Source organism: Synchiropus splendidus, chromosome 4, assembly GCF_027744825.2.
Source record: "Synchiropus splendidus isolate RoL2022-P1 chromosome 4, RoL_Sspl_1.0, whole genome shotgun sequence".
Lineage (NCBI taxonomy): Eukaryota > Metazoa > Chordata > Actinopteri > Syngnathiformes > Callionymidae > Synchiropus > Synchiropus splendidus.
The window spans coordinates 22,658,223-22,683,047 of record NC_071337.1 but is presented as its reverse complement, the minus strand read 5'-3'; the positions used below and the strand labels follow the sequence as shown (position 1 = coordinate 22,683,047).

The following is a 24,825-nucleotide window of genomic DNA, read 5'->3' as shown; positions in this document are numbered from 1 at the left end:
AACTTGTTGACATTGGAGGTGAATTTCAGTTGAGTTTTTGATGGAGGTGAACTAAACCCTAGAGACTAACTGGTGATTGGAAATGCACATCTCTAGTGATTGTTGGTGTTTTATTCTGCAAACAGTGTTACGAGTGTCTTTTTTTATTCATGATCTGCCTCACTCAGGCTCTACTTCGGCTTCACTTTGAACAGCATTGTTTTCATCACCATACCTTCGACACAATGTGCTTCCAAGAAACTGCTTATTTCATGAATCAGTCACCTTGTGTTGTCAGGGTGAATAATGTATGCTGTTGTTTCCTGAACCTATCGACTGTGTGGTGTGAGTGAGTAGTTGTCGTGCCTGCCAGGGTGTGTCCCACCCCTTGTGCAGAGGAGCTGGTCTAGGTTTCAGCCTATATCAACCACATTGTGATATGTGGTAGAAAAAGTCAATCTCATTTAGCTCTTTGTCTTTTTAACCCACTAATATTATCTAACATAAAACCCATTTCCAGTTTCTACTCCATCTTTGTGTTTCAGCATTTCCCATTAGGGGATGTCACAGCAATTCGGCCTCCTCCACCTACACCTATCTTGCCTATACTGTCCAGTCGAACCTATCCTCTTCATGCCCTCCTTTATGATCCATGAACTGCGATTTTTCTGTTGCGCTGCACTTCCATTATCAACACAAGAGTCTTTGCAAATAGTCTTCATAGTGTAGCGTTGTACCTGTGTATCAGTCACTACACTCCCCGGATTACAAGGATAAGTAGTGTGGAATCATCTTTGTTCCTATTTCTTCCCACTTTTGACACAGATGCATGATAAACGCATACTAAAAGTGAAATGACAATTTGCAAATTTGGTCTTCGTGAATGCTCAGATAACTTTCTCCATCATATGGAAGGAGCATAGTTTGAAGGTGACCAATATTCACAATGCTGTGACAGTAACAGTGATTACTGCAGGCCTGGAGATAAAGCCGAAAGCGTCAAGGTGAGTTTTATCACCAGGCAGATTACTGCTGACTCTCGCCATGTGCATTTACCAGGTAGAATGATGGTAATTCCACAGGGAGCTGAAATGCTGTGAGATAAAGAGGCTGAACACACTCTCTGAAATAGTTTCTTTTCCTGTGACTTCTGTCACTATCTTTTAAACACACACCCTGCATGCACAATTCTCCAGGACTGTATTTTTGATCGTGTTTCTAAGAGAGTGTGCTGTTTGTCTTTGCGTTGTTGGGTGTGTTGATCATTATTTTCATGTGCTGAGGCATAAATAAGATATGAAATGGATCTTCCCTCAATGTTTGTGTCAAACAAACGGTATGATCAAGACAGTGGTGAAAGTGAAAACAATATCGTTCCCTTAAAAGTCAGCGCATGCACTTTTTTTTGTGTGAAGGAAAAAGAGAAGTGGTCCTTTGGAAAACGTTAAAGGAAATGTGGCTTGGCAGCTTCTCGTTGTCTGGTAGGTGCAGGAAAAGGTTCTGGATGATACAAGTAGTCACGCCAAGATTTAAATGGTGTGCAACATGTTCAAAGTCCTAAGTCAAGATGAAGTGGTTTTGACCTGTGTTGTCAGGTGACAACCTCATCCTTATCCTTGTAGCTGCTCTCCAAGCCATGAATGTTTCTTTCCACCTGTCCAATGAGCTAGCGTCACGCTACGTCTCCAAAGACGACCTCCTGCAAGTGTCCACTTCCTGCTGAAGCAGTTTAAGCCCGGAGAGCATTTGTTGTTGATGCATTAACAGGTAGGCATAACCCTAAACCCTAAAAGTGGGATTGAGATGCCACCGCTCACCACTGACTGACAGCCAAAGCATCACGAGGCTGAATTAAAAATGCTGCAGCCAGTGGATCCAGCACACGGCTTTCTCTGGTTGGGTGTGAAAAGTAGGCTGCCATCCGAGTGTATAATGATTACACGCTCGGGAGGGCACCCTAATACTTTTTAGCTGGAAAGAGTTGCAGCGAACATGCATTATTAAGCGAGTGTGGAGGGTGTGCGCTGTACTTTCTGTGTGTAATGTTTCATTCACACAATTTAAGCCCCAGTTTTCAGTTAGCTCACTTTTGAAGCTGCAGATCACAAGTGTGTGGTGTATAAATTGTTTAAAGATACAAGGATGAAGGTATTTTAGGATTTAGTCCGTAAACATCTCAGCTTTGTACGTAGCAAAAATATTTTTCTTTTTGCCTAAACACAAACTTTAAACCAATGTTCACAGTATTTCTTTCCGTTGCGAAAGTCAAGCTAAAATGAGAATATTGTGTGGTGACCAAAAGAACATACTACACGAGAAAACTAGTTGAATAATTAATAAGTTGCTTGCAAAAATATGTTAAAGACAATTTCAACATTGTCTCAGTCACATCATCTGTAGTCCATAGCTTTTTCACATCTGTATGTTGATACATTTTTAAACATGAGACTGACAAATATTTACCGTGACAAGTCTGGAGGAAATGAATTAGTTGATTTGTAGAACACTGCAGTGATAGCCACAAACACAAGGTCCTTGTTGCTCTGGTTGCCAAGGTAATCGCACAAGTACATGATCATAATGACTCCTGTATCCTCTGAAGCCGCTTTGTCGGAGCACAAATCAAAACAGCACATGCTCACTCATGCCACTCGAAGCCTCTCGATGTTGTTGGGGTGTCACTGCTCAGTCTCATGACCCGTTTCACTTGTGGAAAATTCCTCTCTGCTGGTATGATCCAGATTCTTGAAAGACTACGAGAAAAAAGTGATTGAGCCCAGAATAAAATAAATGAGCTGGAGCTTCATTCTTTATATGTGTTCAGCGAAATGACAAATGTAAAGCATTGCCATCTAAGCAGAAGTTCTTTTATGATTTTTAAAATCTCTTTTATGGCAGCCTTCTGTCTTCCTGTGTTCTCATCTTCTCTTCTCCGAGCATGTGCTTCATTAATCTCTGCTGATGAGCCCAAATATTCACCCTCTAATCCCTCTTTAGTTTTTTTTTATAATCCCATGATTCTATTTAATTTTTTGGCATCGTGGTTAATAAAAATAGCGATTTAAGAGCATTAAATTGCCATTATACTAAAATAAATACATTGACTGTTTAACTATAGCAAGATATTTACAATGGCACGATGAGTAAGATTTTGCTTTATTTTTAAGAAGTTGAAATGAAATTTCTCCTCAAGTCAGTGTACAGTGCGAGAAATGAGCTTTGTCGATAGGATTCCATTCCAAGTGTACGTTTTTAACTTAAATGTTCACAGTTTAAGATAAGATAAGCATTTTATTTTTCTCTATTTTTTTTTTGTTGTTGTTTGGCACTTTCAGTTTCACTTCAATGTTTAAATAATATAATATTACTTTTTCTGTTTTTACTAAAATGAGGGAATCATTGTTTTGTCATGTCATTTTAATGATTTAATCCTCAGTGTTTGCCCACTACCAGGTGATGAGGAGGATGAAAACACGTTGTGCCACCAGTCTTGCTATATTTATGAACTGTTGTGGCATCCATTTACCTCTGCTAAGCTGTTGAACCCCCTGAATGCAAGTCACTATAAATTCTGACTCCAACCACCTACTTGCCTCAGTCTGGCAGCTGGGGCTTTCACTCTTGTTATTCTCAGAGGGACAGTTCGCACTCAGTGACAGCTCCTGCCCTCAACTGCCCCCATTTGCCCCTTTTCATCACGACCATAACCAACACCCAGAACACCCAGCCGTCAATGGTGCGCCCCAGTCAGAGCTCTTCTCCTTCTCATTTCACATCATCACACATGTTTCTGCCAAAAGCACAATTTCCATGAGTTTTCTAAAGCAGTGGAGTCGTTGCAGTGTCGCTAGGTTTGGCTTTTGCATCCCAAACTACGTTGACGTGTGAAACATTAATCAGAGCAGACAAGTGGATTCCTTGGCTTGCACCCACAAGTCGCAGCTCTGAAATGTCTAGTGTGGTTCTGAGCCAAGGGCTTGTGAAGACGTCAGACTGAAAAACATATTGCTTTAGATTCATCTTTTAACATCTTCAGAAGACCTGGCCACAAGACGAACAGGAGACTTTAGTCTCATCTTCATCTAACCAGTTTTTGCCTTGCCATTGTTAAATTTCCTTCACCTTTGTCGAGTAGCTACTATTGAACCAAATTCTTACATTTTAAGTCATATACCCTGTTATAATAATAATAACAATAATTGTAGCATTTTAGTTGCCTGTATTTTAAAGATATTTATATTGATTTAATAAATGTATCTAATGTACTCAATGAAATATTTCATGTGGCATTATTTTGATCTTCATGGATCCCTGATGAGTAGCAACCTTGTTCTTCAGTTTTTTTGTTTGTTTTATCTCTGTAAAAGCCGTGTTAAGGTCTTACGCTATTGTAGACCTCTATGATAATACATACTATCACAGCATAACAGGAATTAGCTGAACAAAATCGTCTTACAGACAACAAACCAATACATTTTGTCCTACTGTTAAATTTTTGAATTTATTGAATTTATTTTCGCCAAAGGTAAGAAAAATAATCAAAATCATTTGTATTATATGTAAATATTTACAATTTGTATTCCACATATTTATACACAGTCACCTAAAATGGTAGAATTTGCACTCATTTGGTTCAAAGTGCGTATTAAAAAACGGAATGTTTCAGTACTTGATACTTAGTGTACTGTGTGATGAGAAGGGAAGAGGAGTTTATGATTTATGTCATAAAATGTTCTATTATTTTATAGTTTTTATAGTCTATTAAAGAAGCGAACAAATGTCCTCATTCTTGCAGCTGTGTTGAAAATGTGTTGTATATGATAATATTTAAGTTTCTTTTTTCCTTGCCATTTAACAAGCACGAAGGTATGACACGCGCACACACAAAAAAAAACAAAAAAACATTTTTAATACGATTGGTTCGACAAACTGTCTCGACAGCCCGGGTATAAAGTTTGATGCTTCTGTATCATTTTTCAAAGTGACTGAAAGAGCAAGGGTTGTCATAGCGAGATATTTATCTTTATGTCTGCCTGCAGAAAATGTCAATTCTTTATAAAATAATGCCTGGAGAGTGAAATGATTTCATGTGGTGCTGTCTAGCTGACAAGAAGATGTATAATTTGAACCTTAAACTGTCAGAATGTGGCAAAACATCACTTTGCTCTGCGGCAGAAAAACTTTTTTGTGCCTTTCCTTCCACTGTTTGTTCGTAAACTACTGTCCGTGTCATGTTCAATTTGTGTCTCCAGGTGAAGACCCTGAAACAAGACGCATGCGGACTGTTAAGAACATTGCTGACCTGCGGCAGAACCTGGAAGAAACCATGTCCAGTCTGCGGGGGACACAAATCAGCCATAGGTAGGAACCCTATTTCAACATAGCTTTATGCACAGGCTGCACTAAAGGTTGCTTTATTTTTGCTGATATTTTCATGCCACGTTACGCAACATCATGCAAAACAGAGTGCAACTTGGACCACGGAGGCTAGCACTTCTTGCATGAGACAGCATTTATCTGTGTTCTGAGAGCGACATCTCCATCTATTGTTGGACGTTAAAGAGCAGGTCTGAAAATGCCATCTGCTCCTGAGATGATTCACTGTTTTATTTTTAGTTGCAATGGCATTAGATGAGTGTATCACTGGACTCTCTCTGACCACTATCCAAACACGACTTGGTCAGCGTCACCCTTCCAGCTGTCACCAATCTTTCAGTTGAAGTTGAAATGAACTCAAATAGGGACAAAAGGTATTGGTCATGAAAAACTTTGTTCGGATCACGTCATAAACCTCAACTTCACTGAGTCTGTTCGAACTGGAATGTACTGTTTCTCAGAGTAAATGCTGCTTTAGATGGGACTATTACAAGTCTCCCTGTGCAGTCCATCACACTGAATGAATAAGTCGACATTTTAATAGGGTTGTGTTTGTTATTAAACCACCAACTCCTCCACATTTCCTCCGCTTAATTAGAAAGCATCAGCCTGACATTCTGCTGTGGACGGACGACTGGCACCTTAATAGATCATATCAGCGAGCCACGGCTCCCACGGCTCGGGCGAAGACAGGATGAGATCCATCGCTGTGTCAGAGCCCTGCGAGCGCTCCAGCCGTCCACCTCTTCCTCTCTAGGTCTATTATTTTCCTGTGCATTGCCCCATTTACGAAGGAAGATGGCCGTGGTGCCAACGGGAGACAGATGGCTGTCTCTGCGTGTGTGTTTGAAAGGGTGTGTTTGTTTTCTCCCTTTTCCCCTGACAGAAGTCTCCAGCATGCCGGCGCGATCAATAAGGCGTTATTGTCTTACCGCTACATTTAATCCGATGGGACACGCCGCAATAGCTGACGGTCAACAGACAGCCTGACTTCACATCACGTCGCTAACATTGTGCACCGCTGCTCTCAATGCATACAGAATGTGAATTTATATACAAATTGCTTTTATGTATATTTCATTTTTAAAGCCATTAAGTACTTTTTATGCGCATATAATACTGAAGCTACAGCAGGTCAAGAAGATAAGATCCCTCCATAAAGGGATGGCATTGTTTCTAGTTTAACATATTAAACAGGATTCAGGTGAGGCGCATTTAATGTATTGATAATGTCAAAAGTCGTTTACATTCGTAATTTGCCAGCAGTTTCTGCACACCTTTCACAAAAGAAATCTCTGCTGAAGCTAGTTTGAAACTCACTGACCTCGAAATTAAATCCTGGCCTATTTGTTATTAAACATGACTCAGCAACAAACAATTCTTCTCTGTCAACACTGATTCTCTTCATGGCGAGCTACCAGCTCACCAAGAAAAAAAAAAGAAGAATCTTCTGTTCTGTTCTGTGGATTTATTTTAGCTTTTTCTAAGGGCTTTGTGCTAGGTAGCTAAGACAAGCATATTGTTGGATAAATATTGAATAATCCCACTCTGATGCGACTTTCATTGATGTCAGGAACAGGTGTCGAATGACCAAGTGTCATATATAAAGATTTTTACTTTTTTTTTTTTTTAATAGCTCACAACTGTCGGTGCTTCTACCTTCGTCGTGTCCTGAGGTAGTCACCCACATCATCTCTCTGATGCCTCAGGATATCCATATATAAACATAGAGGGGCCAACTCTGTTGTTCCATTGATAAGTAGTGGATTGTGTGTGTGCCTGGGCGTGCAGGAGGCGATGATGGAGATGTGCGATGATCGCAGTTGGCACTGCCGCCTCGCCGGTGTTTGCACTTGTTATCGCATGGGTGTTGTGTTCAGGCTCCCTGGCCGTTCTCAAAACACACAAACACTTGCTGCCCTCGCCTACATTTATATGTGACTCAAACTTCCTATCCAGTTGCATAGCATCCCCTTGGTTGCAGTGACTCAGCAGCGGAAGCCACAACTGTTTTTGAGAGTTGTCAATGAGACCTGTAACAATTGAAAATGTTACTGGACTGGCTGCCACTTATTTTTCAGTTACACTGTTTAACCATACATTTCACCCGAGTAGTGCTGCTCCTGCAGTACCGCTATCCTCCAGCAAAGGGAGCTCGAGAGCTCTTTGTGTGCAAGAGCTGTCAAGCAACTTTTCCAGTCAGTAATCCTTTTATTATCTGCTCGAGGGAGTTTATAGATCATTTCATTTTTTTTTTAATAATGGTTAGGCTGTGCTCATAGCAGCTTAACAGCAAAACCCCTAACACAGGGCCTTCCAAAAATGGTTTTGCTTGCTGAGCATATTTTAATCTATATAGTAACTGTATTATTTACCGTCTATTAGCCAGTTTTTTTGCCACTTTTATTTGTGACAACTAAACAAAAAAGGCATTTTTTAATGACAGAATTACAAATGACAAATTATGAGTACATGAGGTGACATTTCCCAAAAGTAAGTGCTCAAAGCCACTGATCGCCTTTCAATTTTATTTCAGAGAGAGTTCAGTTTGATCCCAGCAGTTTTTGGGAATACGAATTGAAACTACCTTGCGCAACTTTTCCACTGTCCTCGATGTGCTTTTTTATAGTTACATCCGCTGTTTGAGGGATACTGCTTTCTTCTCAGCTCTCACATCCTGTCAGGCGCTGATGTAGCGGTGATGCTCTGACATGTTTCCTCGTGGGGAAATACATCCACCTCCACTTAAAACTCCAAAGAAGCTGCACTTTAGGAAGGCTTCACACACTCATACACAGGTGCACACACACACACACACACACACACAAATACACTGGTGGATGTAAACATCAAGTGTCACTTGACCAATGAAGAGGAAATATGACTGAACCTTCTGCCTCAGTGATTCGTCCTTCAGACAGAAGCGCTCTCCACCTGAGGGTTGCGAATATGGATTTGACGAAGGAAAGGAAAACATGATAATACGAGTGATAATTCTTTGCATTGATGATTTAATATAATTCCACAGACAATATAACTGAAAAATAAAAATAATGACACCATACAATCTTCTTTGAGAGAGGATACTGCAGATTTAAAAAAACGTTTTTAATGTGACAAACAAGGGATTTGAAGACAAGATCACTGTTGTTTTTGGTTACTTTGCAGTGGTTCTGTGCCAAACAGAGTATTACTGAGTCGAGTACTTGAGTCCCTCATGTCATTATTATATTCTTCTCTGTATGAAATCCATGAAGTTATCTTGTTTATATTTAAGAAGCATGTGTATTGATCCATAGCATCTGCGTCCACAGTACGCTGGAGACGACCTTTGACACCACAGTCACCACCGAGGTCAACGGCAGGAGTCTCCCAGCCCTCGCCACTCGCTCCTCCCCAATGGCCTGGCGTCTCGGTCCATCGCAAACTCCTCGTCTTCAGGCTGGCGACGCCCCCTCAATGCCCGGAACCTATGCTCCGCCCAGGGCGAGCGCGACAGGCGCTGGCACCGCCGCAGGGCGCTACAGTGGTCACTCTGATCCCTCCAGGTTTGTGTACGCACCCCTGAGGCGAGCAGCGGCAGGGGCACGGGAGGTGGAGCAAGGGGAGAAGGGAGAAAGGGGGCTGGAAGGAAGGAAGCACATGGAGGTGGCAGGTTACATGAGTGATGGGGACGTCCTGACCAAGAACAGCCGGATGGATGAGATCACATGCGGGTAGGATGAAGAACACCAAGCATGTTAGCCTCCTCCTCCCTCTGGCTGCTGACTAATTTTTCTTTCTTCCTAACCCGAAGTACGACTGGAGCTGTGCAGACAGTCGATATCTGAAAAATGCTCTCTGCCACACATCCGCCAGCGCCACATAACTCCCTGTTAGTTTTCATTCATATTACAAGCTGCATCCATCGCTACTGAAGTAAAGTAAATCCAAGTTTATTGGTTAGTGCTGAAAGAAACTTCAGTCACCAAATCAAACTCAGGCAGCCGTAATACTTTCTAATAATAATTTCAGAATGCAGTTTTGTGAAAAGTAGCAAACATGTCCATTGAGCAAAGGATGGTTCGTTCCAAATGAAATATAGAAATGTTTTATTAGTCGATAAGAGAGACAGTGAAAAATGAATCATTATTCAGTCTGAAATGAAACAGTAAAAGCAGTGTGCCCAGATAATAGTGAAGAGAACGTGAAATAATAGCCTGTCATAAATTGGAAACATTACGCCATGACTGAACATGGGGCTCAAAACGGACAGTCATTTCATATCCTCACTAGTCTCGTTGCTCTATGACATTTCCGGCTTGTTTTTACTCCTGACACATCTCCACGGTGCTCTGGTTTGTAACAAAACCATGATTTTACTTTGTTGCCCTCATCAAAATACCTGGGCCACAACCTGCTCTAAAATAAAATTATGCATATCATTTTTTTGGTGATATGTCACAGGTGAATTATAAAATACAGAATCCCCAAATGTTGACTTCTGCTTATTAACTACATAGCAACACACAACTCCATGTACGTCATTGATTTGAACCAAGTCAGGCAACATCCGCCATTCAGATCAAGGATTCTGTTTTCAAGAGAAGCTTTCAGTTTTTTGGATATTAAGTTTAGCGTAGGTGCAAGGTACTCCATCTTTGTACAATGTGATATGATTCGGTAACACTCACTGTCCTCATGCATGTCGTCTCGCCTTGGTAACAAACTCTCCTGCTGATGGTCTGCTGTCTTTACGTTCCAATCTCAAACCACTCACTTTAATAATTTTAAGTTAATTTTAATCATAATGTACCATTACAGGCCAGTGTCATCTGAATAATGAATAAAACATTTTCAATTTAAAATTGGACTTTTGTGTCGCAGAGTGACATCAAAGTCAGCGTTCCATGCTGCATTAGCCTCCCAGTTGAAGCACGTTTCACGTACAAGGAAGGAGGAGGTAGAGGTTAAGCTATAGGGTGGCGTTCCTTTGGCTCTGAGTATCTTATCACTTTGTATCTCTTCAATGATCTTCTGCATGAATCATGGTGCCTTCTATGAAGCAATATATACCACCTTCTGAACGTGTCCCAAACCTCAAACCCTCACACAGAGATGGGAAACATTATACTCTATTTAAACACCTATGCTTCAACATGCAGCAGCATGGAAGGCAGACTTGGGCGTCCCCGTTAGATGCTAAAGTCCACTTGAAAATCGCAGCTATTTGACCATTGGGAATGAGAATGTGTTCCAACAATAAACTGGATTTCATTGTAGGTGAGGCCAGAACATATAATTAGATTATATTCACATTGTGCTTAAATAATTTGTATTGCATTTGAAGATTCAGTCAAGCCTGAAATGATATTATTGTTAGGTTAAATTAATGTTAGAGGAGCGAATGAACAAAAATGTCTAACTTCTCCATTCGTGACATTTACTGTGTTTCTTTTTAAACTAACAATAATAATATTAACATCTCTGTCTTTGCTTTGTTTACATATCTGCTGCTCTGCAGTTTAGTGCCTGCTCTGACTTCTTCTTCTTCGTCCACAGATATCTGACAGACGGCGGCCTCCATCTGTATACGAGGAATACTGGCCGAGCATCAGAGGCGGCCTCATCTCGGGAATTATCCCAGCGAGGAAGCAAGGAGATGCAAGGCGACATTGACAGGTAAGGACACCAGTCATATTGTTTTGTTTGGCTTGCTCATGTTTAAGCCGACTGTGAAAGAAACATACACTCTTAAGTTGTACCAGGGGGTCATCGCTCGGCTTCCTTCCTCCTCCTGGCGTATATAGTTCTGGTATGATGGTGCAGACCTTTTGTATAAACACATACAAGTTTTTAAAACAGAGTGTTTCATGGTGACTACAGTTTACATTTGATTTTGACACATTAGAGTCTTGGATAACAAGGTCATTCTAACTTGATAGTTGGTGGTTGAAACTAGATGCAGCTGTTTTGGTGACGCAGCAAATGCTCAACAGAATGATTGTTGCTGTTTCAGAGCCCTCACGGTGAAGCGTCGCTGCATATGCGTTTGTTACAGAGTTGCAGTGCCAACACGTTTGGTGGCTGTTGCTTACCCAGAAATGAAAACAAAAGAACAGAGAGTATTCATTTTGCACTTAAATCTGATAAAACATGAAAATGAAAACATTCAAGACAAGACAATTTGATTGAGAAAATCGTTTTTTAAAGCTTTACTGACAATCCAGTTTCTGTCTACGTGCTTAGTCGTGCGCATTTCCAAGTATCGTAGCTCTGATCCAGTAAATTCAGGCACCATCTAAAAGCAGACATCTGGGGCTTTGACATAGGCTCCTGAATGAACTTGAAAAATTCAAACAGTTTCTGTAAGCAGAAGACAAGTTTACCATTAGCACAGGGGTGGGCAATCAGGTCAAACAAAGGGCCGCAGTGGGTGCTGGTTTTTGTTCCAAGCAAACAAGCTCACGCAGTTTGACCAATGAAGTGCAGCTGAAAAATAAACAGCACCTGACTGACAATCACGTGATTATACTCCTTAGTACTCCTTAGACACCTGCACTAGCATGTGCAATCATGATGATGGCAGAGATCCACGACTATGTGCAGCTGCAGGGATGTGGTCACTGAGAGGGTTATACTTGTAAAAAACTGTTCAGTCATTGCATATAGCAACACTTCTTCAGCCATGAAATCAAAATAAACCCTTGCAATCTTTTTATTATTGTAGTCGATGTAGATTGATGGGGGGTGTGAGGGCAGTTTTAAAGCAGGTCATCCAATAATCTGAGGGTTGCTGCTTCAAACCCTGCTCTGTCTCAGTGCCCTCGGAGCAAGGCGCCTTGCCCATCTGGCCTTGTGTAATGTGTACGAATGATCATGGCGATGGTTGGAGGGGCTGTTCAGGCAGCATCAGTGTGAATACGGTACGACTGAATGATGGTTTCAGTGAAGTGTCACAATGAGTAGGGTTCAGAAGTAAAGTGGATCATTTGACAGTATTTTTGTTTAGCAACAATGGTGACCTCCATCATGGAGGTTATGTTTGGGTGTTGGTTTGTTTGTCTGTGTTCAAAATAACTTAAAAAGTTTTACACAGGTTTAGATGAAATTTTCAGGAAATAAATAAAATAATAATAAGATATTGGAGCAAATGATTCAATTTTGGGAATGATTCATATCACCGTCTGGATCCAGGATTTTTTTCAAAGGATTCTTTGACAATAGAAACAAAAACATTAGAATTGTTTTTGACGGATCCTTTGTCATGGGGAGATGGTGTTTGTGGAGTGGACTGAAGCTGCTTGGTGGAGGTTTGTGCTCTCTGAGAGCTTTTCTAGTTCATTTGTTTTCACTTGATACATTGGGCCACTCATAATCTTTGATTCAGCTGCTGATGTCTGAGCTGCTTACTATAGCTTGTGGATATTTAAGGACAGTTGCGCCGCCTTGGAAATTTCTCCACATTCAGTTTATACAATAGTTGCATACCCTCCCTCAACACGCTCCATCTGACAGTCTCACCCATCACAACAGAGTCTAACCTGTCAGCCAGCGGCCAATTCATCCATATCAGCGTTCGGCCAAGCATCAAAATGGGCCGGACCTGAGCGGAGTTTCAGAGCGGCAGATGATCGTGCCCTTGTCTGTCTCAGCCCGTCAGACTTGACAGTCAGCCGAAGAGACAGATGGGATAAGAATAAATGAACCCTATGAACCGTCTCCTTACTTTAAAGAATCGGTGCTTTACTCTACACTTGAATCTGAATATTTGAATATTTTCCCTCTAGAATCTTCCACTGAGCCTCAGCATGGATCCAGGAAATAGCTTCTTCTCTCCGGCAAGCTGTAATATGTTTCATGGCCCCAAGGGCATTTGTTTTTTTTTTCTTCTTCTGCCTCATCTTCTGCACATGAGTAAATCCCGATGGTATAAAAGTTTGAACTCAGATGTTTTACCTTCATCCTGCCTTCACCCCTGAAAACTGTCAGCATGGTTCCTGTACGCCGAAAGTTGCTTTAATGTGTCCCCTAGTCTCACACCGTCATGATTGTCAGGAGCTTAGCCACTGCTTCCAACTGACATGTGACAAAGCTCTGGGGCAAATTCATTTTCGCAAGTGATTGCTTGCCAGACTTCACACCTAGTCTGAGGATAGCTCCCACCATCTGACCGGATAGACCTTCTATGATTGGTTTCTTCACCCCCCCCAAAGCTCGGACCTTTGAGATCTTTAAGTGAAATGAGACAGAACGTCAGCTCACTTTTTTCAATGAAAAGTTTGTTAGTCTTCACTGTATTTTTCACTTCAAAAATCTTAATCAAGACAAGTAATGTTCCCTGTCTCTAGTGATTTATTGACTCACTTCTACAGGTGGACATTTGACTTCAGTACGTGCTGCTGTATGCTGAGCTGGTGCTCAAGGTGTGCCACAGAAATACACATGAAAACAAATGTTGTGCCTTGGTGGGCCTCAACCATAACCTGGATAATGAAAAATACTTACTCCTTACTTGTTTATTTGATCATTTTGACCATTAAAGTATAGAACACCATGTTGAAAGTTCATCTGCTGTAGCAACATCAGCATCAACTGAACTTGAGACTTTGCATGCAATATTACACAATGATTATTTATTAATTTGTGCTTTCCCCTCATCTATTGCAATGGATGTATCATTTTCAAAATTCAAAAAGAAAAGCATCTCTGTGATTTGAGATTGAACTCGTGTTTATGTTTTTAAACTAGTGAATTGTGACAGGAAGGAAATCTAGTGTCAAATATATGGCTGAGGCTACTGGCCTCCCTTTCCTCTTAGATTTTATCCCAAATCAATTGTGCATTCAGACGAAAAGCCGCTCTCTAAAAATATTCCTTTGTCAGGCAACAAAGATAAGCGCATGTTTGTGCGCTTGCTGTCAGAAAACGATGCCCAGGGAAAGTGTTTTGACACCGACAGGCTCCTCGATCTCCTCAGAGGCATGAATAAATAAAAGGCTTTGCTTTTAGCATCCTGGAGTCTCATGTGTTCTTTGAGAAGTGGACTACAGCAGCTGGCTCCGCGTTTTTTGGGCATATTTCAAAAAGCCAGCTTTTGGGGATTGTAAAAGTGTGTGTGTGGGTTGTATTTGCTTTACCAAGGCTAGTCCTGGTCTTTGTCAAGAGCGTGTACTCTGATATCTGCATGTACGTTTGTGAGCAGCAGGATCTGTCAGCAGACGTCCTGGTGAGGACGCTCCGCTTGTCACTGCTTCTGTAAGCAGCGGAAAGATTCCGACTCGAAGGATTTCGCCTCGCCATCAATGACAGTGACAGTCATTATTCCAGCTGCTGCACCTGAAAGTTCTGTGCCTCAGCATTTCTGCTGTTGTGAAGTTTCCCATCCCAGAGTTCTTCCCTCTTGTCGAAAAGCCCCGCTTGGCAAACTTTGGGCGTAATTGGAGCAACTTTTTTTTTTTGAAGCACCCAGCTGCGTGAATTCTGAAGCATCCGCACTCGTACAGATGAATGCGGTCCAATTTATGTCCACACAAAAGAACTGATGAAGTTTCACTCAAGTGTGTCGCCTTCTCTCGATTTTATGATTCGTGCTGGTCATAATCCACCTGAAAATGAAAGATGTGTCTTCAGTGTTTAATAACCATATATCTTTACTATTTTTGCATCTTTATATGAAGTTCAAATTATTTACCCTAAATGCAGTTCAATATTATATTATAGAAGTACTTCTATTACTATTATCAATTATATTAAGTTATTATTCTTTATGATGAAAAGCAATTCACATTTAGCACAGGTGGGCAGTTCATATTAATAACTAAAAAAAAAAAATATTGAGCTATAGCTATCTGCGGGTGTGGTCTACGGTAGTTAGTTAGTTAGTCTGAGTGGAGCCACGCAGTTTTTCAAGGTCTAAATCCACCTAGACTGCTACGCTTTCTCTATCGCTTGCATTATTTTGATTTGCCATTGGGTAACCAATCAGGTGTCAGCTGAAGCGAACAGCACCAGTCTGACAATGAGTAGTCTTTGGACACCCTATTGGTGTATGGGTATCCTCCAAACACCGGCACCCAGTGTGGCCCTTTTGTGGATCAGTTTGAGACCTCTGATAAATATCAGGGAAAAGTCTCAGCAAAGCTGAAAAAAAAGCCAGAATCCTTCTTTTACCTTTTATTTTTACCAAGTATGATGGTTTTCTCTGTCAGTCTCGACTAGTCAAATCCTGAGACCACCCAGTCCCAGGCCGAGACAAGACCGAGATCCTAAAAAAGACAAGTTTCAAGTACTTAGTTTTTCTTTAAATGAATAACGGAGGACAGGGGAGAAAAGCATCAAGCGCATGGCTTCACTGTTGAGGAAACTTTAGTCTCTATATTGATGGAATCGTGTCAATAGTTTTCCTGCTTGGCTTTAATTAAATTTTTAAAAAATAGATGTATTTATTTTTTATATTAATTGTAGTGTAATGTAGTGTAAATGTGTTAGAGTGAGTGGAATGGAAGAACTACTTTCAACATGACTCCAAAAGTGCACATGAAAAAAAACAAAAAAATCTGTCCGGGGTGTATTGCCATCTCATGCCCAATGACCGCTGGAATAGGCTCCAGCACACCCCTTAACCCTGAACAGGACCAAGCACTGGAAAAGAATATTGTCCTGTTTGACTTCGTATTTCGGCCCACTTGCATCCCACTACTGCAGGAACCTGTGAGTGGACAAATGCTGAGTGAACAAACACTGACAAGGAAAAGACTGAATTCAGATCTAATGTTGCAGAATATGTTCAGTATGAATTCAATTGACTCCACGCAGCCATCGCCCTCTCTCCCACACTGTAGTGTGGACTCGACCGAGTTTCTTGTTCCGTTTCCTCTGAGCCCTTATGCCATCTGCTGCGTGATTGGGCTCATTTGAATTGAGCTATTCATGAGATCAATGATATTCAAATGCTAAAAAAGAGAGGCGAAAAACAGTTTCGATGGCAAAATGAAAGGTGTCTCATAACACTTCCATATCTGCTTGGCAACAAACGTAGGTGTTTCCGAGGTTGCGCGGAATTTAAAAGAATAGTGTTATCTTATTTCAAATAATATCTCACTTCGTGGTTACGGTTGATGGCTCCTGAGTCTTAATATCTAGATTAAGTTCAATCCACAATTTATAATGTTCTATTAACCTTGCCATAAGCTACCATACATGATTATCAGCATTCATAACATCCTCTATAATGTCTTATAAATGCACTATGAATGTATGCATTATGGATGAGACCTTTAAGTTAAGTGGTACCAAAATTTTTTTATGAAGAATAAATGATGAAAATGATCATTATAGCTTGGAGCTGAGGAGCAGCAGAGCGAAAGCTGAAAGGCATGGCGATTTAAAAAAAATGTTTTATTTGCTGTACATGAACACCCCATGCATGTATGGTTTAGGAATCATCTCCTCCATGGACAGATCTCTAGAGCCTCACCCATAATGCATCAGATTACTTCCAGTCAGACACGTCTGGCAGAGAAAGAACACAATCTGTGCTGGTACCAGCCAGTCCCCCTTCTCCATTTGGCTCCATCCTGCATTGTCATCCTCCCTTTACCAACCCTTAGCAACCTGCTGCTGACGCCATGTCTGATCGCCTCTCCAAGGATCCGCAGGCCTGTCCTGGCTACAGAAGGATGTGAGGGGAGGTGGAGGAAGAGGAGGGGCAGCCAGCAGTAGCATCAGTAGGGGGTGAAAGTGAAAGAGTGAGGTAGTCTTTCAATTCTCTCATCATCTCGGGACTTCCTGTGGTGAAAACTCTGAGGTTCTGAAGGGACATTTGGGATTTTGTATCTGTTAAAGAAGACTTTTGTTCAAGAGGATTGGAGCCCTGTACTTGAGGTGAGTTATCCATGTGGATTAGAACTAAAGTGATGTGACTTAGTGGTGGACTGAAGGCTGAAAGTCACTCTGGATAAAAGGGAAGGCAACTGAATGAATAGTGGTGACTTTGTAATGTGGAACTATGTGTAATCATTTCAAACAAATTCAGATCTTAAGTGAACACAACACAATGTTGTACAGTAACCCCCTGTGGAATATAGTCATGAAATGGATCTTTGATGCTGTTGTCTTTGAAGACAACAATAAACTCATTTCATTTGGGTTATTTTTTTTGCTCGATTTACTCGCTCTAAAATAGTTGTGCCAGTTTGCTGATTCGTTGTTTGATCAGAACTTTTGTGGTCATGGGTCTATATATTTGTATCAAACTGTAGTTGTCTGTTACATTTGTATGCAGACAGTATTTCAAGTCATGTGTGTTTTAACCTTCAGATATCGTAGTCTTCTGATAAATTCTCTTTGATCTAAGGTTCACATCTGACCTGCTTTTTTATAATATTCTATTAGCATAGTATCTATCTAAGCTACATTATAAAATAGCAATGAAGCAGGATGAAGACTTTTGGTGACTCATCGGAGACTAAGGTCATTGTTGACTCACTGTTGAGCATCGTCAGATAAAGACTGAAGGATCTGGTGGGAGAAATACAGGGAGAAAAATACTCACCGGATTCAAAGAAGCATCTCAAGTAAGAAAAAGATTTTACCATTTTAGGTTTTGTATCCAGAGAAAGAAAGAAAGCCACTACAATTTTTCGCACGTCCTTGATCTCCGTGCTCCGCCTCTTTGTATTGCAGACGACAACGTCACTACCGCTCTTACAGCGCCAAAAAAACTCACGCGAACCCAATAACCTCCCAGTGAGGACGGCGGAGTAGGACTTTTGTGTCATAACTTCTTAAATTAACAATGAGAAGCAATGCCGGGAAAAGAAAGCTTATAATAGGACGCTTTGGATCATCATTGGAGATATAAAAAATACTCTTGAATGAAACTTGTTACCAAAGTGGTTTTATTTCGGCTACGTATGACAAGCGTTTAATATTTTCAGCAGATAAGCATGTACTGTAGCTCCTCTGTGAAATGCATCACTGTGACGCCACTCAGCCATGCAAACGTGATTCGATGCAATATTCATGACACTTGTTCTCCCAACTGCCGGAGAAAAGAAAGTGGTACTGGTAGTCTCAGGAAGATGGAGTGTATAGATATGAGCGACGCATCTGAGGTCAACCTGAAGCAATACATGTGTAGGTTTCCCTGGGTCTGGGGGGAACCAGGTCTGCACCATTATGTCCTAAATGAACATCACAGTATTAAAATCATGACTATATATCATGATTCCTGATCATACCTCAGAAAACAAACATCTACAAAACTGCCCAAGAATTCAGGATTACTTACAGAATAAACATGTTACTACAAAGAGCAACTCCATAGATTGCTGAATGCAGGACCAAATCTGATGTCTATTTTCATTTCCCCTCATTTAGTCTGTGAATTCGTGAGCATGAGCATGGATAGTAATGTGTAGCAGGGTAGGTGGGTTTGGGCTTTACATTTACTTCCTTCCTGACACCGCTCCTTGGACCAGCAGCCCTATATACATGTATATGTATATATATAAAACCTATTGTCAAAGACAGTCACTCATACCTACCGACCAATAGTTGCACCATGTGATCAATTTGGCTGCTACGATAACAATATACTGTTTGTCACTGCATTTCTAGGGTTTACGGGGCTCCAGGTCCCGACCTAGTTCTTGCATTTTTGCAACCAAATTTGGAGAAAGAGCGAAAAAAACAACAACTCCAAACTACACTCGCACGACTTTAGGTTCACATTGCATATGTTGCTACTTTTTAACTTCATGTTCATGTCATTGGCAGCACATGCAGGTCAAGCTAATTTAAGTGATCCATCTCTGAGACATTTTTGCTGATAACGTATTTTTAAATTGAGGGGAAATGGAATTCTGGAATGGAAGGGAGAGGCTTGATAAAATGGGAAATTGCCAAGTGACGTGTAGCAATACAGCCATGACCCGGGTTGTTTGACAGAGGTTGGATGGATATAGCTTGACTAGAGACTGGGGACAAAGGAGATGGACATGCCCATATTTTAAAAGTTTTGAGCCATTTTTCCAAAGGTGATATGTCTGAATATCTGCAAAACAATCGCAGACAACCTTCCCGTTGGGACATATAGTATTTCGGTAATTTTTTTTTTATTATTATTGATCTTTTGCACAAACTTTAGAAAATCCATAACCTCATTACAGTGCAGAGTTTGGCTGCAGAATTTGCCTCCTGTCCTTGTCAGGTTCTTGAAACCCATTTTTCGTTCATTCCCATTTTGCCTTTGAGGTTCCTTCCTCCTCTCTGATAAATGATAGATGATGAGCATGAATTAGCTGGACAAAAAAAACATGACTAGATTCTGCAAGGCGTTTTGTCTTTTGAAAATCGCAGCTGTTCACGAGCGGATGAATTTATTTTGGATGACTTTTTACTGTGAAGTGGGTGCATGGAATCATCCACTCAGACGACACTTGCTGGGTTGGCATGGAAACCGTCATCACTGACAAATCTGTGTTTGGCATGCACGGAAATATTTAAAAACATTTGAACCATCGAGTCAATCGTCTTGTTGAATCAGTGCAGATGAACAATTGAACAACAACTGAACAAGCAAAGGATGCTGTGTTGTAATTGTGTTTGCGCAGTAATGATGTTGTTGTGATTCTGGATTATGGAATCTTAGTTTGTTAAGTTGCTGACTTGCTCTCGTTTCACTATTCCTCGTGTTGTCTTTTACCTTTTACAGTTAGAGCCATAACACGTGTGCAGAGCATGATCGCCCCATGTTTCTTTGCCTATACAGCACAGTGCAATCCTTGCATTGGGCCGACATCTGCAGCTGGTGGATTGGCCCAATGTTACCACCATTGTGTCCCACATTTCGTGAAAGAGTTCTCGCCATCATGTCTTCTTTGCAACCTTCTGTCTGAATGCAGCTGGGACGACAGCAGCTCGGTGAGCAGTGGCCTCAGTGACAACCTGGACAACATCAGTACTGATGACCTGAACACTCCGCAGTACCCTGCTGTCAGCTCGTCACGAAAAAGCCGAGGAGCTCAGGTGAGGATCGGATCATGGGCTGTTCATCATGTTTCTGAGCACTGAATTTAGAAAGTCACGCTCCTCTGATGAATTACATCTGTACTTATTGTGCTCTTGCCAGTGAAGTCTGGACTACAGGCAACTACAATGTATACAGAACTAAAGTGATATTCTTTTAGTACTGTAGATGAAATAGTAAAGAAGGAAAGGTCTGCTTTGCAATGAATAGTATACAAATTGATTTAATGATGGCAGGAGTTCCTCTTGATAAAAATGTTTAGCATAGCCCATTTTATTGTGTACAGTCAGTCACCATTGTCTTCCTGACACGTTCAGTTTTCTGCCAAGCGCTGGGACCATCTGTCGCTGTGGGCTGGCTAACAGCGCCTGGGTGTGGCTCCCTGAAAAAAAAGCCTGGTGGACACAAAACTGGCATCACTTCAAGACACACCGCATACTGTTTGTTCCTCTGAGAAAATGAGTTTCTGTGCGTGGTTTGTCCTTTTGTGGTCCATTCTTGTGGCTGAACCACTGTTGGTGTCTCTTGGCATCTGTTGTCATTACATTACAGTATCAAAAGAACCTCAACCCAAACTATGACCGCTTTTTCAGTAACTACCTGAGTAGTTGTCATAGAGCTTTAAATGTAAAAATAGTTATTGTATTATTTGTATTCAAACGAGAGGTTAAGAGGTGCCATTGTGCTTGACTCCACCTCCAGTGCAGCTCTGGACCTCTTCACCCTGCGAGTGATTTTAACTTACAAATGTGTAGATACATGGAGTTTAACTGGGCAACGACAAATTCCTGCCTCCACAATATGCACAATTTTTATTGTTTAAATATTTGAGAAACATGCTACAGACTTCCATTGGGGTCCAACATCAATTTAAAAGAAGGAAGGAGGCGAACAAACAAAAGAAATTCCAACTAATTTAGTCACAACAAACAGAATTATACTGTACTTCTACACTAGAAGGAGGCTAGAACAACAAAGAACCTAAATACTACAAACAGAATACACTGAAATTCGACACTTGAAGGAGGCTAGAATAACAAAATAATCAAAATACTAAAGACAGTATAAAATAAAAGCGCAAACTTGACCTTAACACCAGAGGGAAATAGAATCCGATAAATAAAATAAAACGATCCAGAGAAAAAAACAAGCGTCCATAAACGCAAACGGAGGGGAAGAAAACAGTGGACAGGGCACGGAAATATGGACATGGCTTCTACCAGTTTATTCCCACTGTTTGTGCTCTGTGTCCTGCTAGACTTCCATCAAATTGAATAGTGTTGTTGTCAAGACCACACCAACTGAGACCAAGACATTATCGAGACTGGAGGGTCGTGACCGGTTTTGAATAGAAACCCCAAAACTGCCAGGCCCGAGACGGAGACAAGACTGTCAGAGGAACAGTGTTAGCAGGATGAAGTGTACACTATGGCTTAGGATATTTGCTTCATTTTCCAGTGTTATCATATGGACGAAAAAGGCAGCAAGTGATGTTTGAAGAGCTCTGTGTTTCAAAGTAAATACTAAATAAACAGGAGTTCCAAAAGTGATTATTCAAGGTAAAAGTATTCGAGCAAAAGAGCCATGATTTAAATCCCTCCGGTTGTGTCTCTCAACACTCTGGCTTGCCCATAGTAAACAGTGTACACATTTGACATCCCTCAGGAGACACGCTTGCTTTCTTAAGTTTAATGAACCACTGAAGAAAAAGATGTGGTTGAGCCTGGTTGCTACAATAGTTATTACACAACGTTGACAGTCAAATATCTATGACGGTTGCCCTGTGCCACTGCGGGTTGCAACACAACCAAGTGACACAAGGCACAGTTCACTGTCTTTATTTTGATGTTTCTGACAAGAGCAAGTCATCAGTGCATGAAAACATGCCACTCCTTCTGGCACCACAGCTCTACTGTGCCGCCTCACATTCCCAGATACACAGCTGCAGGCTTCCAGCATCCGCTGTCCTGTCTTCTTGTTGGACGGGGACCAAAACTCTGCTCCCTCTGCCTGTACAATAAGAAACGGAGATCATGAGTGGAGATTGCAGAAACAAATGGAAAATTCATATCTTCAGAGTGCAGATGACACTTTTGTCATGGAAACTTTGCCATTGACTCTAATTTACTTTCTCGCCTTCACTCGATTTTCATTTCGTTTTGTCTTAACAGTCCCACAGAGAACACCGATCCAAGCATGTGGAGCCAGAGGTGAGCAGCAGTTGGGTCGGTGCTGAAGACTTGAAAAAGGTGGAGGAGGAGTTGGACACAAGCATGGACCCCTCGAGTAGCTCCTCACGTTGGAAGTCATCATCATCTTCATCCCAGGCTCAGGGCCAGTATGAAGATGCTTCGCCAAAGGTCACCGCACTCGGACAGATGTCCCAGACCGGGTCACTGAGAAGAGGCATGACCGCCCAAGTGGGCATCACACCACCCAGGACCAAGAGCAGCAGTGCTACACTTAAAACGCCAGGTAGGAGGTTCAACACAGTGATCATCATCTATCAATACAGGAGGAGAAGTTGGTCACCTAAAAATGGCTAATGCTGAGTAACTGCAGCTAATCTCCAACTATATGTTTTTAATAATCTACAGGTAAAACTGATGATGTCAAAGCCTCAGAAAAGGGAAAAGTTCCCTCCAAGAGTTCAGCAGCTATCCAGCGCTCCCCCTCCGACGCTGGGAAGAGTAGTGGAGATGAGGGCAAGAAACCTCCTTCAGGGATTGGCCGGCCTTCCACGACAGCATCTTTTGGATACAAGAAGATTCCTGGTCCAACAGGTACCCTCATCACCTCAAGTGGCGCCACCCTTGCCAGTGGTTCTGCAACGTTGGGTAAGGCACCCAAATCCTCAGCTGCCCTCACCAAGGGCACCGGCATAGGTGGTGTCCGTAAGACCAGTCTGGATGGCTCACAACCTCAAGACGACGCCATCCTCCTCACATGTGGAGGCTCCAAAGTCCCCCTCCAGTACCGCTCTTTACCCAGACCGGCCAAGTCCTCGAGCAGTGTGACGGCAGGACGCAGCAGTCACCGCTCCAGCTCGAGCAGCATCGACTCGAACGTCAGCGGCAAGTCAGCTGGAGGGTCTCAGACGGCCGCCAAGCGCAGGGATCCGGGGAAGGTTACCTCCGACCGTTCTAGTCCAATCAACATGAACCAGACGGACAAAGAGAAGGTGACGGTCTCAGACCAGGACTCGGCTTCAGCGCTGTCGACGTCGCCCAAATCAAGCCCCACAAGTTCAGCCGGCCAATCCAGTCTCAGGCAGCCCGGCTCCAAATACCCAGACATTGCTTCTCCCACCTTCCGCAGGTAAGACACACACTCATCTCTGCTCCTGTCTTTGTGCCTCAATGTTCCTACATGAGTCTCATCGTGTTCCTGTCTGTCTGGTGATTGTTGTTTATACTGTCACTATGTGGATCCACAATGCAGATTGAAACATGTTCACTCCTCCTAGTTTTCTACCACTACTCTACAACCTTATTATCATCTTCATCATAGGTAGAAATCCTATTAAAAATATAATTTGTTGATTCTGTGCTGTCTTAACCACGCATATCATCATAATAATGATAGCTCTGAATCAAATATAGTTTTGTAAACTACAGAACAAACATTGGTTCCATCATGCCTCTAATGCAACACATTCACCGTATACAGTAAATGCATCTCTGAGTCATTCACACCAGACCCCAGCCTGCTAGGCTCAGTCTCGAGGGTGACTATGCTTGGTGGCAGCAGCCCAGTGGTACAGCAGGATGTAGAGCATATGTGTGAGGCGCGCAAGGTTGAACAGATTGGTTTACTTAAAGTTGCTGGGTTAAAAGCTGTGAAAGCAGATGCACTAATTTAAATAACCAGGGGCTGAAAGGAAGAGATGGTGTGGTGTGTTTCCAGCCCAGTGGTCTGTTGTAGCTGTGTTCTTAAATCACCAATGACTCTTTAGTATTTGGGATTTTAGTTTCAGCGGATTCGGGATTTCTGTCCTATTTTATTCTCGCTATTTTGACCATGATATGTTTACATGTTGGAACCCAACAATGAATGGGACTACATCATGGTTTTAAACATTTTTAAACATGAAACAACTACTTTCATTTTGTTCGGGGTCAAGTCCTGCTTGTGGCAAACCTCTCTCTACATTCTATGTGGAGTCCTTATGTTATGCTTGTGCTCTGGTTTCCTCCCTCAGTCCAGTCGTCTCCAGAAAACGATAAGGATGCTGCAGACAGTGCATGAGTGATAAACAGTTAGCCTGACTATCCCATAACCTCTAGGAAAACAACCTTCACAAGTGTCAACAGAAGGTCGGGACAGACATGCGGAACATTAGTTTAGTGACACATTGAACAGAAGTCCATACGCAAGCAAGATTCTGCCTAAGTTTCTTAAACAGTTCAAATCCTGGGTGAAGTGATTCTGATCTTAGCAGTGAGTCTCGGATGTCT

At 41.8% G+C, this 24,825-nt stretch overlaps 1 protein-coding gene across 10 annotated transcripts in view; it reads left to right on the top strand.

Annotated features, from left to right (window-relative positions):
* Positions 1–24,825, top strand: part of nav3 (neuron navigator 3) — a 256,733-nt gene that overhangs the window by 206,524 nt on the left and 25,384 nt on the right. For 9 of the 10 annotated variants that reach the window (XM_053864128.1, XM_053864127.1, XM_053864126.1 and 6 more), the window contains 6 exons: positions 5,232–5,340; positions 8,670–9,071; positions 10,897–11,016; positions 20,244–20,367; positions 22,540–22,843; positions 22,966–23,686. In XM_053864128.1, the coding sequence (XP_053720103.1) occupies positions 5,232–5,340; positions 8,670–9,071; positions 10,897–11,016; positions 20,244–20,367; positions 22,540–22,843; positions 22,966–23,686 (1,780 nt within the window). The remainder of the gene's footprint in view (positions 1–5,231; positions 5,341–8,669; positions 9,072–10,896; positions 11,017–20,243; positions 20,368–22,539; positions 22,844–22,965; positions 23,687–24,825) is intronic. The other variant, XM_053864129.1, reaches the window with a different exon arrangement.